General features: G+C 42.0%; 1 protein-coding gene across 2 annotated transcripts in view; it reads right to left on the bottom strand.

The window, feature by feature from the left end:
• The window catches only part of pdlim7 (PDZ and LIM domain 7), a 144,671-nt gene extending 142,075 nt beyond the window's left edge, over nucleotides 1-2,596 (bottom strand). The window contains exon 1 of one of the 2 annotated variants that reach the window (XM_087995373.1): nucleotides 2,300-2,596. In XM_087995373.1, coding sequence (XP_087851499.1) covers nucleotides 2,300-2,395 — 96 coding nt within the window. In that variant the 5' untranslated portion in view covers nucleotides 2,396-2,596. The remainder of the gene's footprint in view (nucleotides 1-2,299) is intronic. The other variant, XM_043703722.2, reaches the window with a different exon arrangement.
• Nucleotides 2,597-20,236: the final 17,640 nt, after the last annotated feature.

Below are 20,236 nucleotides of genomic sequence, written 5' to 3'. Positions count from 1 at the left end.
TCAGAGGCACATTTGACTATATTGCACCAAATATATTTTTATTTCCAATGTTGTCTTCATAATACTTTTGTTTAGTTATATAGATCGGAGGGATCTGACTGCATGATGAAACATGGATCTACCAACAAAAAGCTACTGCCAAGGACAAATGTCACGTCACAGTAGGAAATTCCGATAGCCAAAATTTTGCACATCAAGTTGATTTGTTCAAAATATTTAATGCCTTTTCTACCCCCCTGACTAAGACTTAACTTTGCCTATGTTCTGATAAGACGAGGGCAACTTGCACTTTTACATTCTGTTCCAATTTTTCAGCAACTCTCTGGAAATAATCGAATGTATTCATTACTTTACTCAGCTCTTAATAAAGTTTATTTTTAAAGAAAATCTAATTTAATTGGATGGAATATGGGAAGGGGATCTGAAGCAAGGCAATGTGACAAGGCAAGGAGAGTTATGTGAGGAAATCGGAGAGTTGAGGCAAATGGAGAGATTTGTGCAGGGTGAGCTGAGGTGACCAGGGGATAACAACCTGTTTATATTACATTAAAGATATTAATGTTTCAAGGAGCAAGTATAAAGCCAAGTGTAAAGGGCTCATGCGGCAGTGGTTGCTGCCCTGCCTCCAAATCAAAAGGTCTGGGTAAAGTCCCATCTGCTCTAGATACGTATCGTAATAAGTGAATTTAAAATGCCTTAAATACAGTATGAAATCAAGTCAAATAAGGGGATAGTAAATGGTGAAAACCTTAGTCAAGGAAATAGGTGTCAAAAGTATATTTCAAGGTCCTTGTCAGCTGAGAGGGGATGCGAAAGTAGGGGTGGAGTGAGCTGAAGGGCAGAGCATTATGGCATGGAGGGTGTTTTCTGTACAAGTTGTAGACTGTCTGGAATTTGCTTTCAGTATTTAAAACAACCTCCAAACCACTAGTGTTCAAACAGTCTAATTTCTGGTTGTACAATACAATTACAATGTACTTTATTGACTGGAAAATTTATATAGGTTTTAATCAAAACAAAATTCCAGAGCTTAAATCATTGTGATAGAATGAATGATGACTACAATCAAAACAGATGCCAAATACACCTTAAAGTAAACTAAGCTGTGCAAAAGCACATAAAATAAGAGCAAGTACAAATATGGATGCAGCATTAACATGCACCCTCAAGAGCAAACCCTTTCAATAATGTAAGTTCTGAGACCTATATGGAGTGGTTATCCTTCTTCTCATTGCTGAAACTCTTGCCCATATCTGGTCATGAGAAAAGACTCTTCCTCGCTCTTGAAGATTATGAGGACAGATCGCAAGAGAACTTTAGTTGTAAAACTTTTTTTACACATAGGTAAAATGATTCTAAAACAAATTTTAAACAGTAATAAATTAGGGCAAATAAATGTATTCTTGCAAAAGATTCTACAGCAATAATCCCTTTCACATCACCAGAGATATCTAAAAGAAAAATCATCTGGTTTATTTGATAGTTCCTGAAAGAATTGAAGGATTTACTGTGGCACAATTTCGAACTACAGATTTAAAGCTATAACTAGGTTTAAAAATCAAAATATTGCAAGGCAACATTATGAGCAATAATCAGCAAGCTTTACAAAGCAAGCTACGTTTTAAGTTACAGTCGAAACTTTTGCTTTCGAATGGAAGATATTTGATATTCGATCTAAATGAGAGACTATTTGAGGTGATAGTGACCTCATCTGGTCTCTACAAAGAGGAGATTGCTAGCAGTCTACACAGAAGGGTCGGATCAATTTACGCTGCTCGTTCTCAGTACAGTTGGAAGCTTCAGTCTTTCACCAATCTCCTCACGTTCCTGATATGAAAGAATCACGCTGGAATGCTTTCAATATTGGGATTTAAAGTGTACCATTTTGTTTCACACGACTACCCCTCGTGTTGCATTAATAGGTTACTCCGAATCCCTTCGAAATTACAAAACGCCTGCGAGCTGGTTTCACGACTTCTGCACTAAAAGACGTGAGTCCGTATGTGGAGCCTCAGCTGAAAAGCTCCCAGGACCCCTCTTAACGTGCTGACCAGTTCGCTGAAGCGACTGCAGCACATTACAGACTGCGTTTTAAACTTGGTGCCGAAATGATTAAATCGTGAGTTCGGAAAGCATGAAGTGAGACTTGAAGATGGAAGTTAATCAACTTGCTTACTCTAGAAGAATATAACAAATCCTTGCTTGAGTTTTTCCATTCTATAAAACAAACAGGTTAAGAAGTAGGGAGAGAGAAAGAAAGAAAAGGAAGTCTCTGACCAGCCCGGTCACCCTCGCTCACCCTGGACATGGTTAAAGGCTTGTTGAAGTCCTTTCCTCCCTGTAGTCTAAAACCCCACGGAGCCGGTCCTTCCAGGGTCACTTTGTACAACTCCATCGTCGGAGAGGTTGCTGTTTGCTGAAAATAAAAAAACAACGGCTCTCTATTTTGTTTGTTTGTCTAAGGACGGAATCAGGAAACTTTTTTTTGGGGGGTGGGAGGTAGGAAGCAAATGAGCGCGGTCCCAGTACGAACTGAAGGAGAAAGAGGGAGGCAGATCCGAGGTGAGGCAGCCACTCACTTTATCCTACAGAGAATGACAGCTCTGAGCTTCCAGGCTATATAAGGCGTGTAAAACTACACCAACACTTTCAGCACTTTTTTATGACTCACGCCAGGGAATTCAAACGCCACACAACACGTCACTCTTCCATTTCCCGTCCAATCTTAAAAGCTCTCAACCCAGAGACTTTTTAAAAAAAGAAAAACACACAACAGTACTTTTAATTGAAGTCACTTGATGTTGCCTAGAGATTACTGCGGTGAGTTTACACTCCCGTAGTATTTCCGGTAAAATGTAGCAGTTTACATCTTAAAAAGTCTGGTGGAAGTTGGTTGTTCCGATGCCCTAATTCTTAATTAACAGTTTCCACTGCTCCCCACCTTTGATCAGAGAGGGAAAAAATGTGTGAGAAATGTTCCCGTGGTAAAAATGGCAAGGAGTTCGTGATACAACATAGCCCATTATCAGGCCAGAATTACATCATAGGAAATGCCAGGAACAGGGCGCACCTCAAACTTGCCAGGCGATGCCTTCAGGGCAACATGCAGTAGCTTCTTTGTTTCTCCTGCTTAAATGACCGCTGATTGCTCCCGTGTCAAAATACTGCAAGTTTCTGGTAACAGCGAACTTCACTCACGCCTGCAAAATACAGCAATTACTTCATTCTTCCGTCCAAACAAACGTCACGCCCAGCAGTCTGGCTCTAAACCTTGGAGTTATAAACATGATTTGGGTGTGTCTGATAACACAGACAGCGGCACATGTTACAAAGCGCTTATAATTCAGATAAAGCAGCAGAATTAAATCTCATCCCAAGGAAATTAAGGGAAAACGTACTTCATACAAAACATAGCAAGTAATAAAGAGCATTTTTTTTAAAAAATACAATGAATATTGACCAGGAGAGCGGGTGAAATGATTTTTTTTTAATGCTACGCCGGAGATTTCTCGTTTTTGCGCCACTCTGAACCTAAAAGATTTCAACGAATTCCAACCTAATTCACACAGGGAAAAAAGACACGTTTACATCTGTTGTGGATGGTTACACGATTGAAAATCAGCATGGAATCAGATTAAACTCCCATACCAATTACTTCAGCTAAAATCTAGCCTGACTATCCAGTACAGTAGGTAAATTGAGGGAGTGAGGCAAAGTTTTCAGAAATGTCGAACCAAGGTCTCACCTGCCTCTCAGGAAGAATTAAACAATCCCGGGGATTATTTTGAAGAACAGGGGCGTTCTATTCAGTGTTCTTGTCAAAATTTGTCCCTCAACCATTTAAAATGTCACCTGGTCCTTATCACATTACCACTGTTAAATTTACTGTGCATGATATGATTGATGTGTTTAGATCCCAAAGCAAGGACACTTTAATAAATCTTGACATAGCACTAACTTGCCTTCAGTTATAGTTTATCACACAATGATTATGACGGCTTTTGAGATGGTGCAGAAAAAATGACCTTACAAATCTAATTCTAAGGACAAAAGACTTCAGCTATGTTGATTGACTGCAGAGGTTCAGTACTGTAACTTACTGCTTTACATATTTCCCCAATCCCACCACTCTCACAGGTGGGACTTGAACTAAAGCCTCCTGGCGCAAAGCTGGGGGACAGTACCATTGCACCACGATAACTCAGTCAATTGTGATTTTAAGCTCTTTTAAACTACCCCGAAACTTCGAACGGAAAACACATAGTGTTCAGTTTGTTAAGGAGATTTTGCACGGCTGTACTATTGTGACTGTGATTGCATTGTCTTTGAAGTTTTGGGACAAATTTCTGAGTGTCTCTGACACGAAGGACTTCCAGACCATTACATATACAATGTGAGAGAAGCGAAACTTTCCAATATTTACCCTCCCAGGACAAGGGGAGTCCTGAAGTCAGGAGACACAGGGACAATCTAGACATTCAATAAATAGAGCCACTTCTTTATTTTGAGCTACCTTCCCACCACCAAAATCATTGTGACTTTTTCTTTTGTTTGTATTTAACCTACTGACCACCACCAGTGTGGCCAATAAACAAGCAAAGCCCATTATGGGCTACAGAAACTATCAAAGGTGAGATGGCAGGAGTAGGGAGAGCAGGAAGGGATTAAATCAAATGGATCTTGAGGTGGAATTAAAACACTGTATCCTCTGCAGTGTCCTCTTCTCTCCAAAGGCATCAAGAACATTGGTGGACACCACATGCTCCTTTTCCATTGACACCCAGGCAAAAACATATCTGCAGGAAGACAGGCAGTTGGCAGATATGACCCCCTTCACAACTCGCTGCCTGGATCTGTTGAGGCCCCAGGAGCAGTCACATGTGGAGACCCTGGGATCTGCCCACACCCCTCTGCACCGGATGCCTGAAGATCAGGAGCATAAAGCTAAAGTGCAACAAAAAACAATACAAAAGATTTTGCAAAAAGCTAAAATGGGTGTGCATTGCCCGCAACCAATGTATACATGGTCCATGGATTCCACAGTGCCTCAAAATAAACAGTTGGGCTGGGAATCCCTGAATTGCCACAATCTATGTTTGTAAGGGACTGCTGCATGGAACTCCTTCCACCCCAGGTCCCGAGAGAAAGTGGTAGAACTCCTGCATGGAGTGTCCACCACTGGGGATTGCTATTTGTTATGAATGAAAGTCAGACACAGTTAGAAATGGACTCCAGCCAAACAGATAGCCCCTGAAAAATGACCTTATTTCTCCCACATCACCCATTTTCAGCACTCTCTTAGTATTGAAGCAACTTTAACCAAAATTAGGAAGTAATATTCTATTTATGGATTTGAGTGAGATGTTTTGTCATTGTTTATTCTTTGAAACCTGTGTTCACCCTTTGGCACACCAATCACATTATCCTCCTCCAAAATCCTTTCCCTGCTGTCCAGTTTGGGTTCATAAGCCCCATCCAGTTTCAATCATCTGCACAAAGGAAGCCATAACATCTCATCTAATAATCTTTATTCCTCCTCCAACATCATTAAATTGGATTGACCCTTCACATCTCTTTCTCATCCAGATGCTGTCCTGAGGATCATAATGTATCCTGCTGATATCCACCTCAACCTCTTCACACAAATCTCAAGCCTTCCACCCTTTACACTACTAAATATCTCTTTAAGATGTATTATCCAAGCGTCGATGTTGTTGATAATTCCAGCACTTTCTGCCCATCCTGAATGTGTTTGAGAAAGTGGTGATGTTCTTGAACCTCTGCAAGCATCGCAATCTGGAGTCATCTGAAGGCCAAACAGGGTAAAGATGGCAGATTCTGCTCCAAAGGGCATGAGTGAGTCAGATTTTCATACAGATATAACACTCCAATATGTCATGATTATCATTACTGATACCAGCTTTTTAATTGTTTAATTAACTGAACTCAAATTTGAACCCATGTCTTAGGATTACTAGGGCATAACTATCCCTACAATCGTACATAATATAATACTGCTTGCCTGACATCCAGTATAGGATATAATCATAGAATGAATACAGCAGATGAGACCACTCTGTCAGTTGTATCCATGCCAGCTCTCTGCAAGAACAATTCAGCTGGTCCCATGCCAGTCTTTTTTTTGCCATAATCCTGCAAGCCTTTAATTTCCCAGTTCTTATTCAATTGCTTCTAAAATGATGCAGTTAAGTCTGTCTCCACTACACTCTTGGTAGTGCATCCCAGGTTGTACTCACTTGCTACATCAAAATGACTTTTCTCAAGTTGCATGTCTGTGTCCTCTGGTTACTTACCAATCCAGTGACAAGATCACTTTGCCTTCATATAAGCTGTCTAAATCCTTCAAGATTTTCAAAGCTTATATGAAATCTCAAACTTCTCTTGAATGAGAACAACCTCAGCCTCCAAAATCTATCTATCTAGGGCTGAAGTATTTTGGCCCTAGAATTCTATTATAAGTTTTCTTTTCTGCACCAACTCTAAAGCCTTCCTAGCCTTTGTGTGATAAACTATAATTGAAGCCAATTAATGCCATATAAAGATTTACTAAAGTGTACCTGCTTTTGGATTCTAAACACAGCAGTCATATTTTGCAATGGAAACTTAACAGTCATAACATGAGAACGACCTGATGACAATAGACAATAGACAATAGGTGCAGGAGTAGGCCATTCTGCCCTATGAGCCAGCACCACCATTCATTATGATCATGGCTGATCATCCTCAATCACTATCCCGCTCCTGTCTTATCCCCATAACCCTTGATTCCACTATCTTTTAGAGCTCTATCCAACTCTTTCTTGAAAGTATCCAGAGACTTGGCCTCCACAGCCTTCTGGGGCAGAGCATTCCATACACCCACCACTCTCTGGGTGAAGAAGTTTCTCCTCAACTCTGTTCTAAATGGCCTACCCCTTATTTTTAAACTGTGTCCTCTGGTTTGGGACTCACCAATCAGCGGAAACATGCTTCCTGCCTCCAGAGTGTCCAATCCTTTAATAATCTTATACATCTCAATCAGATCCCCTCTCAGCCTTCTAAACTCAAGTGTATACAAGCCCAGTTGCTCCAATCTTTCAGCGTAAGATAGTCCTGCCATTCCGGGAATTGACCTCGTGAACCTATGCTGCATTCCCTCAATAGCCAGAATGTCTTTCCTCAAATTTGGAGACCAAAACTGCACATAATATTCCAGGTGCAGTCTCACCAGGGCCCTGTACAGCTGCAGAAGGACCTCTTTGCTTCTATACTCAATTCCTCTTGTTATGAAGGCCAGCATGCTATTAGCTTTCTTCACTGCCTGCTGTACCTGCATGCTTGCTTTCATTGACTAATGTACAAGAACACCCAGATCTCTTTGTACTGCCCCTTTACGTAAATTGATTCTATTTAGGTAGTAATCTGCCTTCCTGTTCTTGCCACCAAAGTGGATAACCACACATTTATCCACATTAAACTGCATCTGCCATGCATCTGTCCACTCACCTAGCCTGTCCAGGTCACCCTGTATTTTCCTAACATCCTCCTCACATTTTACCCTGCCACCCAGCTTTGTGTCATTTAAATGATGACATTTTAAATGATTTTGGTTAAGGGACAAAGTTTGACAAGAACACTGAAGAGAACTCCCTTGTTCTTCAAAATCATGCCCAAGATTGTTTAATTCTCCCTGAGAGGCAGATGAGACCTTGGTTTGACATTTCATCTTGAAAACTTTGCTGCACTAACTCAATACTGTACTGGACAGTCAGGCTAGATTTTAGCTGAAGTAGCTGGTGTGGGAGTTTAATCTGGAACATTTTGAGTCAGGGGCAAAAGTGGCACCAATTTGCAGTGAACCAGACTGTTCACAATCTCAGTGTCCTATTTAATCACATTATGTGGTTCTGATTGCAATCTTCCTCAATACAAAGGCTATTTATGTGCATTTCCGTCACATCATCCACCACGTCCTGACCTAAACTTTCATGTTACTGAAACCCTCTTCCCTGTCTTTGTCATAGAAAACCGTGACTATTCCCAATGTTTCTCTTGATTGGTCTGCTAACTTCCATTTACTTAACTGCAACTCACTTAAACTCTGCTGTTTACATCTTAGAAATGCACCATCTCACTCACCCTTCATGTCTGTCCTTGCTAATCCTCAATGCTTCCTGATCTGCCAACATCTCAAATGCAAAATTCTTGTCCTAGAACTCATACAATTGAATCCCTTCAGTATGGAAACAGGCCCTTTGGCCCAACATGTCCACACTGACCCGCTGAAGAGTAACCCACTCAGACCCATTCCTCCACACCACCACCTGACACCCACCCTGACCAATGCACCTAACCAGCACATCCCTGAACACTATGGGCAATTTAGTGAGGCCAGTTCACATAACCTGCACATCTTTGGACTGTGGGAGGAAACCCACACAGACACAGGGAGAATATGCAAACTCCACTTAGACAGTCGGCCAAGGCTGGAATTGAACCTGGGTCCCTGGTGCGTGAGCCACCATGCTGCCCTTTTTTAAATATAGAAAACAGATTTCAGTAGTCCTTGTACTTCAGCCTCTCCATGGTGTCAACTCTCTGTTCCTCTGTTAATATTGCAGTGCAGTAATGAAGTTTTGCACAGCTAGAAGTTTATTAAACGAATTAAGTTAAACCAAGGCCTGTCAGTTTTCCCAAGTGAATGTAAAATTTCTATTCAAAGAAAGAAGGGAGGCTCTCCCTGTTATCATGACAAATATTTATCCTTTAACCAAAATCCGTAAAATGATTTATCTAGTCTTGTATCTCATTACCATTTGAGGAACCTTGCTGGGTGCAAAAAGCCTACCACACTTGTCTGCACCTACAGCAGTGAAAATACTTCAAAAGTACTTTATTGGCCAATAAACAGCTTCGATACATTATGGTGCCACATAAATTCCTTTCATTCACAGCTGTTACTTCAGCCTCCTGGGCCTCATGTATTGGAAATCTCTTCTTAAACTTTTCATCATCACATCTTTCTCTTCCTTTCAGACTTCCCTCTGGTTCACCTCTTTGAACAGAATTGTAGTGACCTTTCTTAACATATCCATTTTTTGGTTTTGTATCAATTTTTTATTGTACTTTTGTGAAGTTTCTTGAGACTTATTTTTGCATTATTAAAAGAGTGATATGGTTGCGTTGAGTTTGTTGTGCCCATTGTCTTTCAGCAAATGTCACATTGTCATGTGCATGTTGGATCTGAGATAGTGTTGGACAATTCTAAAACTTAGTGTCACAGTGTTATTTTAATTTCGCGCCTCTCACAATGAACACAGACCTTTTTAAAAAAAAAAATTACTAGTAATTGTAACATTATAATTTTGCAATGGGTCCAGAAGCAGATTTGTGCAACAATTTATCCAATACCATTGAACAGCCTGTGTAAACGTTATAGGACAACATTGCAGTAGAGGCTCAGAGACAGCTGTAATTTCAGCCCAGCATCAGACAAAGCCCCAGAGGAATAATCTAAACAAACATTTATAGTTATTTACAGGATTCCATGGCTGAAGAACAGACACACTCCAGAAAAATTGCAAATGTTTTGGGGGCAAATGAAATAAATAACAAAAGACAAACGTTGAAATGTAATTGTGTTCACTTATGCTAAATTGTGTTATAATATGTTTTGTGGGGGACAAAGATGCACTCACGTTTACTGGAAGATAAAAAGAGTACTGATGGTTTTGTGGTGCAGTTGCAATGTCCCTGGCTCAGAATCAAGTTCCATTCCAGGGCTCCTTGACTATGTAAGGTATGTTTGCAACATGGCTAAACAGGTTGATTTTTCAGTTAATTGTAAATCTTTCCAAAAGGTTTGCAGGCAGCAGAGTCTTCTGATCAACCATTATGTAGAAGGCAATGGAAAATCTTTGCAGTACTTTGCCCCATAGCTCCAGGGCCCAGCACTCAGAAACACGGAGAAAAAACAGACAAAAAATGTAGAAGAGCATATTGAAAAAAATTCCAAGATGTCCACAAGGTGTGTTTAGGATCTCAGTGCATTTTTTAAAATATCTGGCACAGAATTTTGACCTGTAGGCTGGAGCCAATCCCAAAACATGCACAAGGTTAAAATGTCAAAAATAGCAGTGCATGTTAAATCTAATATACTCCACTCACTTTGAAATGCGTGGGAAAGCCTGATGTGGATGGTGGATCTTTGTATGACCTGTATAAAAGGCAATTAAAAACATGTTTAACCAAAAGTTTTGGTTTTAGCAATGAGAGGTATAGTTAGTAAGTTTGCTGATGACACCAAAATTGGAGGTGTAGTGGACAGCAAAGAAGGTCACCTTAGATTACAACAGGATCTTGATCGGATGGGCCAATGGGCTGAGAAGTGCAGATGGAGTTTAATTTAGACAAATGTGAGGTGTTACATTTTGGGAAGGCAAATCTTAGCAGGACTTATACACTAGGAGAAAGTGAGGACTGCAGATGCTGGAGATCAGAGCTGAAAAATGTGTTGCTGGAAAAGCGCAGCAGGTCAGGCAGCATCCAAGGAGCAGGAGAATCGGTGTTTCGGGCATAAGCCCTTCTTCAGGAATGAGGAAGGTGTGCCAAGCAGGCTAAGATAAAAGGTAGGGAGGAGGGACTTGGGGGAGGGGCATTGGGAATGCGATAGGTGGAAGGAGGTTAAGGTGAGGGTGATAGGCCGGAGAGGGGGTGGGGGCGGAGAGGTCGGGAAGAAAATTGCAGGTCAAGAAGGCGGTGCTGAGTCCGAGGGTTGGGACTGAGATAAGGTGGGGGGAGGGAAATGAGGAAGCTGGAGAAATCTGCATTCGGACTCAGCACCGCCATCTTGACCTGCAATCTTCTTCCCAACCTCTCCGCCCCCACCCCCTCTCCGGCCTATCACCCTCACCTTAACCTCCTTCCACCTATCGCATTCCCAACCCCTCTTCCCCAAGTCCCTCCTCCCTACCTTTTATCTTAGCCTGCTTGGCACACCTTCCTCATTCCTGAAGAAGGGCTTATGCTCGAAACGTCGACTCTCCTGCTCCTTGGATGCTGCCTGACCTGCTGCACTTTTCCAGCAACACATTTTTCAGTTCAGGACTCATAAACTTAATGGCAAGTTCCTAGGGAGTGTTGCTGAACAAATAACTCTTGGAGTGCAGGTTCATATCTCCTTGAAAGCGGAGTTGCAGGTAGATAGGATAGTTTGGTATGCTTTCCTTTATTGGCCAGAGTATTGAGTACACATGTTGGGAGGTCATGTTGTGGCTATACAGGACATTGGTTAAGCCAGTGTTGGAATATTGTGTGCAATTCTGGTCTCCTTCCTATTGGAAAGGTGTTGTGAAACTTGAAAGGGTTCAGAAAAGATTTACAAGGATGTTGCCAGAGTTGGAGGATTTGAGCTATAGGGAGAGGCTGAACAGGCTGGGGCTGTTTTCCCTGGAGCGTCGGAGCCTGAGGGATGACCTTATAGAGGTTTATAAAATCATGAGGGGCATGGATAGGGTAAATAGACAAAACCTTTTCCCTAGGGTCAGGTAGTCCAGAACTAGAGGGCATAGGTTTAGGGTGAGAGGGGAAAGATATAAAAGAGACCTAAGGGCCAACCTTTTCACGCAGAGGATGGTGCGTGTATGGAATGATCTGCCAGAGGAAGTGGTGGAGGCTGGTACAATTGCAACATTTAAAAGGCATCTGGATGGGTATACGAATAGGAAGAGTTTGGACGATATGGGCTGGGTGCTGGCAAGTGGAACTAGATTTGGTTGGGATATTTGGTCGGCATGGATGGGTTGAACTGAAGGGTCTGTTTCTGTCCTGTACATCTCTGTGACTCTATGAGTACAGGTTCCCTGAACTCTCTAAACTTGTCCAAGGTCAGATGGTAAGATCACAATAGCAATTAACTATATTGTGAAATTGATGTGCTGGAGAGCTTTTTTATTCTAAAACAGGATAGCTAATTCATTTTTCTAGATGAAAGAGTTTTGCCCATATCTCGAATTCTGAGCATACCCCTTTCCTGCTTTGGAACCGATTTTCAACAGTTTGGAAGTTATTTCTGTGATTTTGGCCTGTCTTCACACTGTTTAGATTAGAGTGGTGCTGGAAAAGCACAGCAGATCAGGCAGCATCCGAGGAGAAGGAAAATCAACGTTTCGGGCAAAAGACCTTCTTCACACTGACCTACAGTCCCTCGATGTCAACCTTCAATGCAGCATGAAAGCAACTTTTGTAGCTCTGATGATGAATAAGTCAATTTCACAACCAGCAGCAGGAGCAGCAGCCTTTTTCTAAACAAAAAACAGGAGAAAGATTAGACCATTCAGTTCATCACGCCTCCTCCACCATTCAACGTGATACTCCACTCAACACTATATGCCTGCTCTTTCCCAATACCTTTGAAGCCTCCACTGTCTAGAAATCTACTTTTTTCTTCAATATACGCAGTGAGTTGGCCTCCACTACCTCTTTGGTTGAGATTGCCACAGAATCATTGCTTTCCAAATGAAGAAATGTCTGCTTGTTTCAATACTAAATAGTTTACTTTATATCCTGAAAGAGTAACACCTTATCCTAGACCCTTAGCCAGGAGAACCCTCACCAGATTTGTCCAGCTCTGTCAGAATGTTGCAAGTGCCCATGAGATCCCCTCTTATTCTTCTAGGCACAGTTGGCCCAATCTGTCCTCACGTGACAAAGCTGCCATCCCAGGATTCAGCCTGCTACACTCCCTCTAGGGCAAGCTTTTATTTTCTTTATTAAGGAGTTCAAAACCACACATAAAACTCAAGATATGGTTTCACCAAGGCCCTGTAATTCTGCAGGAAGGCATCTTTGATCCTGTACTCAAGCCCTTTTGCAATGAAGATCAACATACCATTTGCTTGCTGTACCTTCATGCTTGCTTTCAGTGACTAGTCTACAAGGACACCCAAATCCCTTTGTGTGCATCAACATTTCCAATATCTGACTGTTTAAATAATACTCTGCATTCTGCTTTCCTCCCAAAGTGGACAACTTCACGTATCTACATTATATTACCTCTGTCAAACATTTGCACATTCACTTGACTTGTCTAAATCACCTTGAAGGTTCTTCACACCCTCCTCACCATTCATAATCCCATCTGATTTGATGCCATCAGCAAATTTGGAAATATTACATTTTATTCCTTCATCTAAATCATTTATATATATTGTGAATAACTGGGGCCTAAGTACTGTTCCTTGCACCATTCCCTTGTCACTACATTTCACTCTGAAAAAATTCCATTTATTCCAAGAGAAGAAGCCTATTTGTTTTAACTGCCGAAAGGTAGGGCATGTCTAGGCCAACTGCTGGGAGCTACAGGAAATACCAGTGGAACTTACTGGGTTATATACACAATGTAAAGAGAATGGAAGTCAGAGGCCAGGCTATGGCTCTGACTGTAGCTGTGAATATCTGTAACGGCGCTCCTGAGTGTGAAGATAAGGTTAAACAAATCCCTGAGAGTTACTGAGAATTTATGTGTAAAGGAAAAATGGCCACGTATCCCCAGGCTGAGGTGAGCAAGCCTGTAGTGACAATAAGGAATACTGAGGCCAGCAAATGCTTCTGCTGGGAAAAGGTATGACCTTCCCACTAAAAAGGGATTGAAGGAGCTTTCATGCCCATTCCACTTTATTAAACTGCAACTTTGTGTCAGGACCAATGACCATGGGGTTTGTACCTAGTTTCAGGATCAAAATGCTCTTCAACAATGATCAGGCAGGACCAAAATTAATAGCATCCCCAGTGGTCTCTGAGAAGCCCACTAAGGTTAGGAAGACTGCAAGAGGAAGTGCCTAGCATTTTTTTCTGACTGTGCGGTTACATAATCTGTGGCCACACAAGCTCAACCAGTGGAGCTGAGGTGACACTCCAGACAGTACACCCTCTGGCCTGGTTATTTGAAATTGTTTTGAGAGTCTAAAGTATCCAAGGAGGAAGTAAGCCAGACTTCCTTGGTAGTGACACACCTCTAAAACACTAGCTCCAATTCATCCCTATTAAACTGAGGCACAATCAGATCCTGAATGCTACAAGTTAAAACACAAAGAAATGGAGACTACATCACAGGCCTGAAAAAGAGAAGTAGACGGTGATCTACCAGGAAGTAGTGGTGCCCAGATACTATAGGGAAATATTGTGGCTACAACTGGCCACAGCTCTGCAAGGATGTAATAAGTATTTTTTTTGGTTATTCCATCACTCCTGCCAGGAATGCCCTGACCTGCATTAAACCCTGCAGCTCTGATTCTTGTGCCAGCTTTTGGGGACGAGATTGCAAGGAGTTATTGGACTGTGTAGGAGCCCTGCCCAAAACTAAAGGGGTTACCAGCATATTGTGGACATCATAGACAAGGCTATCAGAGGTTGTTTACCTGAGCACCCCATTTTCCAAAATGGTGGTGAGAAGGTTCACCCAATTCTTCACTCAGTATGGACTGAACGTGGAGACCCAGCTAGACCAAGGTTCAAATTTCACAACCAAAGTGTTCCAGTAACTCATGGGTAGCCTGTGTATGACCCAGTGGACGTCTTCAATGTATCATCACAGTCATGAGGGCCACTAGAACAGTATCACTAGATCCAGAATCAATGATCAGGGCTCACTGCCATCGCTGTTCTTTCTCATTTTTCTGGAATCTGTGAGGAACCTGAAGTAGTCTGAGTGACATATTGCATCCATTGAGCAGAAGTCATAATACAATGTCCTTTCACAGTTTACTTATTAATGATTAAATGTGTGCATTTATATTATTTTATTATTACAGCTATACTACTTGCAAAAATAAACCAAATTGTTTGCTTTGCTTAAAAGTCTGGGGATCCATTTAGGTATGGTGCTTTGTACACCACATATACTACATGGCCAAGAGAGGGTACGAGTAATTTATTTACTCCTTTGTTGGCATCTTTTTGTGTCTATCTTTATTTGCTGCCCAATGATTATATGTTACATTTAGATTGACATTTTGTCCAGGTGAAACATAAATGTAAGTCACATTGCGTGTAGGAGTTGGGAGGTCTTGTTACAGCTGCTATATTGTGGGCAATTCTGGTCTCCCTCCTATAGGAAGGCTATTGTGAAACTTGAAAGGGTTCAGAAAAGATTTACAAGGATGTTGCCAGGGTTGGAGGAATTTGAGCTTTTGAGAGAGGCTAAATAGGCTGGGGCTGTTTTCCCTGGAGTGTCAGAGGCTGAGGGGTGACCTTATAGAGGTTAATAAAATCATGAGGGGCATGGATTGGGAGAATAGACAAGGTCTTTTCCATGGGGTGGGTGTGTCCAGAACTGGAGGGCATAGGTTTAGTGTGAGAGGGGAAAGATTTAAAAAAGATCATAAGGGGCAACTTTTTCTTGCAAAGGGTGGTGTGTGCATGGAATGAGCTGCCAGAGGAAGTGGTGGGGGCAGGTCCAATTGCAACATTTAAGAAGCATTTGGATGAGTATATGAATAGGAAGGGTTTAGAGGGTTTAGAGCCAAGTGCTGCCAAATGGGTCTCGAGTAATTTAGGATACTTGGTTGGCATGGACTATGACTCTATAAGTTGTCCAATTGATCCATTTCTAAGATATTTCTAGATTTACACTTAAATGAGTTAAAATACTACTGTGTCACACTCTGAAAAATTGGCAAAATCTTCATATTGTCCTTTCTTTACAGTTGACCTGCTAAACATTGTATACACTGTTCTTAGAAGTATTTTAGTATCAACTGTTCTGATAAATGTTTGATTTTAAGTCACAAGATTGCAGCTACTCTGTTTTTCTTTCCCAGTATAACAGAAGCTCTGTCTGATGTAACCACCAGCATCTTCTGTAAATCAAGGCCATTGTTAACATAAAATTGGTCGATTACTGTCACAATGGAAGCACTGTCACAAGCAGTTTCAAAATTGCTGCAAAAACATTCTTTAAGCAAGCTCAAATTCTGTTTAAACTTGATGCAAAATCAACTTTTTCCTTCACTGAAGCATCCACAATTTCTCCCAATATCAAGATATGGAAACACAATTTGCACAATTCATCCAGGATCAGTCTCCATATGACAAAGCTAATACACTCTGTAAATTGAAGAGGTAATTTTTCCATGCCAGTCCTGAGTAATTGCTGTGTACTTTGCCACATAATCATCAATGTGTTGTAGGTTTTTGACAATAAGGATGATGGAATGGTGATAAGGTTCCAATATACCTTGGAAGGGAGCTATTATAAGTGCCCTTAGAGCTTGATGTAGAGCAAGTATCTGTGACCAACATTGTTTCCTCATCAATGTACATTATATACAGAGCAGGGAAAGGGAGATCCCCACATGACCTGACATCACTCACTGTGTTGTCGTCAGTTATCCAATTGATAGCTGCTACCTTTCAGTCTACCTCCCAGTCATGTTTTCATCATGAATATTTACTCTTTTCTGTCATTAACATGTTTACATTTATTCAAGGTAAACTATATTCTCAGCTTTCTTGGAGGATGTAAAGGACTGCTGTTGGATGAGTTCTTCCTTCTCAAGTGGAAATGAACATTGGCTGCTCATTTTTCTTTAGGGATGTGCTTTAATGGAATCCTACCTCAACCTGGCTATTCTTCCAATCCATCAGGAGTATAGAGTGACGACAGTGTCAATTGTTTCATAAATGTGGTTGATTGCTATTTTCCATGCTCTGACCAGGATGTTATGTACAATTTGATCAAGAGAATGGAAATTTTAGAGTGCCTTATGCTGCAGGACCTGCCACTAAGTCGTGCCTCTCACTCTCTGTGGCATGGTTCTTTTCCTAGACTGACGGGCTCCTCTGCTCCCTGTGACTGTGTTGTGCATCGACCTCCCTAGGTAGTTGTGAAGGTCTGGGCATGCTGCTCCATGGGCTTTGGGGATCCTCCTTCCCTTGGGGTCTTCCATTTACTGCAAGGGTTCTGTTTTGTCAGACTAGTCTCTGGTATCTTTTAGGTTCATGCTGAATTAGTCTTCCAGTTGTGTAATGTCTTTCTGGCACCCTTTATTGATGCATGATTCTCTAGGCTTCATTTTGCATTTTGCAGATCTTCCATGACATAGATCATCCTTGTTCTGTTGTTTGAAAGTGATTTCTCTTGGGTGTCTGCTTTGGGGTCAAGTTTTGTCATCATCCCAGTTTGTCCCTGGCTTTCACTGGGCCTGGCACTCTCAGGACTGATGTACTCAGCTCAGCACCCGGAGTGGAGTTAGATGCTGCTCCTTTGATTGGTCATTGGTCATGGCAGTTTGGGTAGGCTTGTCTTTTTTAAGGAGTTATCGTTGATATTTTCTGGAAGATTGCATTGCTGCGCCAAGTTGTACCTCTTCAGCGATGTTTTTGCAGTTGCCCACTCCAAGGTCACCTCAAAAAGCAATGCAAGATCCAAAGTCTCTCCAGCCTGGCTGCTGTAATTAGTGGTGCTTTCCTCTCCTTGTTCCTTGAAGTAAAGGACATCTCCTTGTGGCTGCTGGTGTAGAATGTCATTAGCAGAGTCTTCTTCTGTGTGGTCTGGACCAGAAAGAGTTTTCTCTGTTACTATTGTGAAGGTTACGCATCCCTTTTGTTTGCCAGGAATTAACACTGATTTGGAAAAATATAAAGGGTCTGAAATTTCTCATCCTCCTGTGCTAGAGTCTCACAGTCATGTGCTAAGACCCTCAATGGAGTGTGCCCAGAGCTTTGAAGGCAGAGTACAGAGGGCGAGAGGAGCTCTGGTCAGCCCCTGTGCAGCATCTGAGGGGTTAGAGACAGCTGCTCCTGTTTAAATCTTGAATTGTATTCATTGATGAAGCACATCAAACTCCAGAAATCCACAGTCGTGTGGGTAATTTCTCGAAGGAAAAGCTCTTCAAAGAGCTGGGAGTCCTCTACTTCCAATTCCCAATGAACCTTTGTGGACCTGATGGGGACTGGTGCCTCAGAGATGGAAGCTTCTTGCTGTGACATCCAACCCTGAAATGGACTTTTCTTTGCTGGGGTGGCACAACATATTTCACTCCTTTGGCAGCACATCTGGAACAAAGGGCTGCAGTGCCCTCTTTTGGCCTTTGCAGTATATAAACAAACACATCAAAGCTTTTTCCACTAACAATCTATTCTGACTCCATGAACTGGCCCAATGAATCTCATTCCTCTGGGACTGGGTGCCTGTTCTATTTTCACAACTCTGACAGCCAAGCTGGCTGTATTGATTGCCACAATATGAAGTCCTCTTGAGACTGCAGGAGGTCTGATCGTGCCTGGTCATGCATTTAAACCCCCCCCCCCCCCCCCCCCCCTTCTCCCTTTGAGGATTCAGTCTTATCTCTTCCTTCAACGTGCCTTTGTTGCAGTTTTCTGTGAGTTGTTTACAAACAAGCCTGTGCTCTTTTCGGTATGTGGCTGGGTCTCATAAAGGTATCATGTAAATCTGTGTCATATCAAAGTAAAAGGTGACCATGGGGCTACTCTGTCACTAGAAAGAGATGAGTGGTGTTGTGTTGAACCTGAGGATCACTATTCTTCAGAACAGGGGCAAGGTTGAGACCTTCACAGTAACCTCAGGTGGTACAGGCACTAAACTCAAACTGTTGGCAATGCTCTTTATTGTGAGGTAGCTATCCAACCAACTGAGCTAACTGACCTCCAAATATTCCTTTAGTGTCTTCAGTGTCTGGTCATATTTTGCTGAATCTTCAATGAGCTTTTGTCTTGACAGTGTACGATCAGTACAGTTTCACATCAGATACAAGAACATGCTGACTTGTTCTCTGGTTAGCTTGTGTCAGGGATTCTAAAGTCTTGAAAAGTTAGCTGCCAATTGCAATGACGTGTGGCCTATATGGACCCTCCCTATGGTAGAGAGACTTGGGGAGTAAAAGGGTCTTCTCCATCAAGGGACAACTTTGTATCCTGTTGCCTTGAGAATCGGGTAAAACGTGTTTTCATCGATCTTGCATTCTGTTTGCGACTGTTTGTCGTGATGTATGCCATTTTGCTTGCTATTGGTTTCAACCTGTGTAATCACCTGCTAGTCACCCTTTGTCCCCCGAGGTTTTGCCTGCCACGAGCGTTTGTCTGCTTCACCATCTGGTTGTTTCATTTACCACAGGTCTCTGCCTGAGGTTTCTCTAATGATGGGGTCTGTCTACTGTGGGTTCCTTCAGTTTCACCAATGGAATCTGCCACCATGGTTCATCTGTCTTTACCTGAGACATTCTGTTGTGGCCTCTTTTGATTACCATGCATTTTCCGCTCATTTTTCTTACTCTGCTGCTTACTCTCGTATCTAGCGTTAGCATTGGAACTTGGCTACTGCTGCTTACCTTTGTTTTATATTTTACACCTGTACACCTGGGCACTGTATCCCATGCCCAATTTTTCTATTGGTTTTACTGCTGCCACTACATTGTAAGAACTGTTGATTGAAATATGCACAATGTATACCTGGAAGAGGAAGAGATCTAGGGATAAGTCCTTACTGCGGATGAGATGATCTGATGTTGGTTCCTGGTGATATAGCACAGGAATTTGAAGGTGGTCAGGTGCCCATATACCTGCTGCCCAGATCCTTCTAACTGTTGGAGGCTGTCGGTTTGAGAGAGGCTGTCAAAGGAGACTTGACAAGTTGCTATATTTGTGTGATGTGAAATTCTGTCACTGGTTTTTTTGGGAGAGCTGTGTTTTTGAAGTCCTTTGCCAATTTCAAGTCTCCTCCTCGAGGAGCAGTCAGGGAGACAATTATTGGAGCATCATCCCTAGATCTTTGTCACTCCTAGGAGTTCTGTGCTTTCTTCTGCTCTAAGGAGAGAAAGATTTGAGTTATAAATTTGAGAAATGAATTGTATCGAAAAAATTGAATGGTAACATTTGTACAGGATGGCTCTGAGGAAAAGCTATGAAACATCAGTAAAATGTGGCTAAGTGCAAGTGTTGGCCACTGAGGGTTCAGCTGTCACCCAGAGAGAGAAGTCAGTGCAGCTGCAATTAAGGTGGTCTGAGGATTGCTGTGCAAGTGAAGCCTGGAATACAGCATTGGCTCCTGAAAGTGGGATGTCACTGTTCGTCCCTGCCCTGTTAAAATAATTGAATCTCTTTCATTGCTATCTCCAATTGCATGACCACCACAGTCCTGCTGCAGACCTTCTCATCTACTTTCACTCTGCTTGTTTCGCTTGAGTCTGGTCTCTCCAGATGGCATTTCTCATTCGGCTCT

The sequence above is a fragment of the Chiloscyllium plagiosum genome, unplaced genomic scaffold, assembly GCF_037043375.1.
Source record: "Chiloscyllium plagiosum isolate Xiang-an unplaced genomic scaffold, Cpla_swu_hap1 HiC_scaffold_16, whole genome shotgun sequence".
Lineage (NCBI taxonomy): Eukaryota > Metazoa > Chordata > Chondrichthyes > Orectolobiformes > Hemiscylliidae > Chiloscyllium > Chiloscyllium plagiosum.
This window is presented reverse-complemented; position numbering and strand designations above follow the sequence as displayed.